A 4,747-nucleotide genomic window follows, 5' to 3' on the forward strand; every position below is an offset into this window, starting at 1 on the left:
CCAGGTGGCTCCTTGTTTATTCCGCTAAGCCGTCATTTACATTCATCTGCCTCAATGCATATACGTCATCCCACTCTTCTAATTCGGTATGCCGAAGGTGTAGTATGTGGTTGTGCAGGCGGGGGGTGCGCACTAGGGAGCATTGTGTGCACTCATGCGTGCCTGCGAACATCTATATGCGAAAAGTTTGCGTGCGTTGGCGTATTATGTGGTGCGCGCCCTTCCTGCCAGGGTAAAGTCTGGCGGCGCCATGTGCTCTCAGCAGCTGAGTGTGTCGTAAAACCCAATGACGACCCGTTGACGTGAGTATTTGCGTGTGCGGTGTGTGCGTATGGGCATAAGAATCTGCGCGCCGCCATGGCTGTGCGCGTAGTTTGCATCACGAGCATTGCGTCAGCAACGTGGCGTTACCCGTCAGTCGGCCGGCTGCAAGCGCTGTGTCCTTGGTATCAATTTGGGTGATGAGGCGATACGAAGGCTGCAGCCGCGGACGCCCGCGGCGGGCCGGAATCTTTCCGTGCCGCGCGTGAGAGGAGCACCGGCTCCAGACACGCCGCCATGATCGGGTGGGTGAGTTCGGTGGTGTTGTCAGTGCTCTCCAGGCTCTTCTCGCCGCTGCCGCTAGCGGTGCTGGCCGTCTCATTCGTCTGCGTCTACTTCTACGTCACCAGGCATTTTGACTTCTGGAGATCCAGAGGAGTGTCGGGCCCAACCGCCAAGTTTCCCTGGGGCACGGAGTTCGGACGGCCGTTTATGGTCTCCTTTGTCAAATTTGAGGAATGGCTTTACCACAAGCAAGGTGGCAAGAATATTTGCGGTTACTTTGAGCTGAGTGAGCCGGTACTTTACGTCGGAGATTTGGACCTGATTCAGAGGATCACAATAAAAGATTTTGAGTACTTTACGGACCGGCGCGAGTTCGTGCTCACAGAAGATTTCAGTGAAATGTTGCTAGTACTGAACGGCAAGACGTGGAAGGACACCAGGTCCGTGATGTCACCAACTTTCTCGGCCAGCAAGCTCAAGATCATGCTTCAGCTGTGCCTGGAGAACGCCTCAAATCTCAACACATACGTGCAAGACCAAATGAAGATGAATGGTGAGATTGAACTTAAGGACTGCTTCGGTCGGTTTACCATGGATAATATCGCTTCCTGCGCGTTCGGTGTCAATTGCAACTCGTTCAAAGACCCCAACTCTGAATTCGCCAAGAACGCGCACGAGCTTTTCGAGGCTCCTCGCGGATATGCCAGCTTCCGGCTCGTACTCATCCTTCTCTTTGGTTTGAGGTCCGTGCGCCTGCTGCCGGACCCCAATCAACGCGTCAACGCATTCTTCAAACGGGTCGTCAAAGACACTTTACAGCAGCGCGAGGCTGACAACTCGCGCAAAGACTTCCTTCAACTGCTCCTGGAGACCAAGGACAAGGACGGCAAGCGCATCCTCAGTGACAGCAGCATCGTCAGCCAGTCGGTGCTGTTCTTCATCGTTGGCTACGACACGACAGCCTCGCTGCTAGCGTTCGCCGCCTACTGCCTGGCGACGTCGCCGGACGTCCAGGACGCCGCCCACCGCGAGATCGACGACGTCCTGCAGCGCCACGACGATCAGCTGACCTACGACGCTGTGGCAGAGATGACCTATCTGGACCGGGTGCTGTCCGAGACGCTGCGGATCTATCCATCGGTCATGCGCATGGAGCGCCAGTGTAGCCGAGATTACACATTGCCCGGCACGAACGTGCATATCCCGCGTGGCACGATCGTCCAAATGCCGATCATAAACATCCACCGCGACCCGGACAACTATCCGGACCCGCTGCGCTTCGACCCAGACCGCTTCCTGCCTGAGGAGAGGGAGACGCGCCACCCTTGCGCCTACATGCCCTTCGGCAGCGGACCGCGCAACTGCATCGCCATGCGGTTCGCGCTGTTCGAGGCGAAGGTGGCACTGATTGCCGTGTTGCGGGAGAACCGGCTGGAGCCGAGCAAGCGGACGCCGCCGCCGCCCATGCCGCTCCGCGAGGATGCGTTTCTGCTGACCCCTAAGGACGGCATGGGCTTCTTGCGCGCGGTGCCCCGTGAGATGCAGTAGGCGCTCGCTGTCTGGTCGAGAGCCGAGTTGTAAAGTATGACCCACTTACTGAAGTGCAACTTTCAACTCTGTATGGAATGAGGTGCCACGTGGAATTTATTTCTGCAAAGTGTTTGACTTTTAGGTAAGCTACTGAACGATCAGAACAAAACTTTGGCACAAACGCTCTTCGGAGGCAAACAGCTTGGTCTGGGAATGACCCTTTGATGTCATTGGTCCTTAGAAAAATGACAAGATGAACATTTTTCACGGAGATGGTGTTTTGGCTGATATAAGATGAAGATTAATATAATAATGAAGGGTGTGCCTGGCATCCGTGGGTTCAACAGCATCGGCGGGATGATAGCGATAACGCACATAGTTGTAATCTGCCATACACTGAGTGGCAGTAAACAAAGCCCCAGCGTGACACTAAGAGCTTGATAAGGGTTCGAGAGTCTTATTATCTGCGATGCTGATACATCACAGTACTGCACCTTGGCCGTGGAGCTGTCCGCGTTCCTGAGGGTAGCTGAGCACCGTCTCTTCAGGAGTGTAACTCGAGCGCCAGTGGCTCCGCACCATCCCGTAATTGGCTGGGTACTGGGAAGAGCTGGGCAGCGGGAAGCTGGGTCCTGACAGCGGCTAACGGACGAGTGATGAAGCGGGACCCTGCCCGCCGATGGTCAGAAGCATAACTCATAAGCTACACTCAGCGTCCGGGAACCTAACCGCTGTGTTCTGTTATGATGTTTTTACCGGCGAGACCAGGGGCTTAGTGAGTCTAATTTCAACTATGAAAGTAGTTTTCAGCTCATTGGCATTTGCATGAACTTGCTCGACTCGGTGTGATTTCCTGCATCATTGCTCTCTGATCAAAATGTAGCAAGAAAGCTTGAGAAACACGTCTAACGCCAGCTCAGACAGTGATAATCCGGCAACGCAGGACAGCAGACTAACTATTCAGACGGGGAAGGGCGCGGATAATCACAAAAGTAGCAGTGTAGGTCGATGTGTGCATCCAATCACAGGCTGTTACACACGAGCCACGGGAGCGCCCGCTCTCGAACGTTTCAAGGATGGTTGTCAGGTCTTGGCAACCAGAGTTCATATACGCTTCATCTGCATTGAGTGACATCACCAATGTTGTGACGTCTCGTGCGTATTAGACATACTCAAACATTAACGCAAATGTCTCACGCATGAGGTTCACCCGTCCCCCACTCGAACTTTGAGCAGGGAGCGGGCTGAATCCAGGGAGAAACCTGCTTGTTGTAATTTGGCGGCAAGTGGAATTCCTTCTGTTCAGTTCGCCTCCAACAGCTAATATTATAAAACTACACTCATCTAGGCTGTGCGGTTTTGTTTTGATGAGTAATTTAGAACTTACTGCGTGTTTTTTTTTGTCTCCACTCTCTTCACTGCTTCGTACCATTATTTACCGCGATAGACAAGAACGCCTTTGATGTGAAGCTCCTAGAACTCAGTTTAAGGGGGTTCGATGGTGGTAATGTGACCAGAGCCCAGTGAGTTAGAATTGCTTTTGAACTAGGGTGGGAGTAAACAATTTCATCGCAAAAAGACCGTCCGGGAATGAAAAATTCAATTCACAATGACACAAAACAATGCAAATGAATTCAATAACAAAATAACAACAGAAAATTCCACAAGCATAAAGCACTCAAACAAAAAAAACCTTGGACTCCTACACATCAGCTCATTACGAAATAAAACACAATACACATACCTCTGGCTTCTGTTAAGATGGGGTCAGGGAAAACAAACATTTTGTCACTGTCTGTACCAAAATACCAATGCTTATTTCCATGAAAGTAACCTAACTATGCCTAACCTAGAGGCCTCACTTCACTTCATCCTGTCTAGCCTGTTTGTATCACAGCAGCAGTTGGGAGCTATTGATTCTTGCACAATTCCTATTGTCACTTGCCATGCACTTAACCAACTTAACCTAACTTAGATAAGCCCATACGTTGAGCATCATCTCAACCCACCTATCTGTTAACAGCAGCACTTATGATAAAAACATGATAAAGCTCATTTTTGGGTGGTTTGAACTTGCATTTTTATCAAGTTCATTCGTGTATGCTTGTTGGCATCAGACAAAGTTGACAACACACAGATGAAAACACTTTAAATCACTTTGAACAACTTATTCTGATTGCCATGGTTAACCCCTGTCAAGGGCAAAAATGGGTATGCTCCGCAAAACAATCGCTCTTCTCCAAAAGTAGCATAACTTTTAGATGACCATGCCAGTTTTGCTGCTTGCCTTTTCAGCTGCAGCAAAGGCATCTAGTTTGGCTTGTTTAGTCATATTTAATGGCATAGTTTGAGATGTTGGCTTCACATTTTAAATGGGGTGGTCTGACTATTTGCTTTGTTTGACTTGCTTTGTTTGTTTGATTTGCTTTGTTCGATTTGCTTGACTATTTGCTAAATGCTGATATTTGCCTCATCTTATAATTGCTATGCAGCTTAGAGTATCCCAGTGTTAAAAATATAGTGCATATATACAGTATAGTCATTTTCAAGTCAGCAAACCATGACAGCTATGGAATACATCTGGTTAAAGCACCCATGAGGGACCACTTCAAGAAATTTGGGGCAAATCATTAAAAATATAGAACAAAATAAGCCCATTGCATGCCTTGTG

The 4,747-nt window shown here is 49.8% G+C and overlaps 1 protein-coding gene across 1 annotated transcript; it reads left to right on the forward strand.

Moving 5' to 3' along the window:
- The first annotated feature begins 558 nt into the window (after positions 1-558).
- Positions 559-2,407, forward strand: LOC119094385 (putative cytochrome P450 6a13). Its single transcript, XM_037217446.1, has one exon. It carries the CDS (start codon positions 559-561, stop codon positions 2,092-2,094), a length of 1,536 nt encoding a protein of 511 aa, XP_037073341.1. The 3' UTR covers positions 2,095-2,407.
- The last annotated feature ends 2,340 nt before the right edge of the window (positions 2,408-4,747 follow it).

This window comes from Pollicipes pollicipes, unplaced genomic scaffold (assembly GCF_011947565.3).
Source record: "Pollicipes pollicipes isolate AB1234 unplaced genomic scaffold, Ppol_2.1 Scaffold_4002;HRSCAF=4701_pilon_pilon_pilon, whole genome shotgun sequence".
Classification (NCBI taxonomy): domain Eukaryota; kingdom Metazoa; phylum Arthropoda; class Thecostraca; order Pollicipedomorpha; family Pollicipedidae; genus Pollicipes; species Pollicipes pollicipes.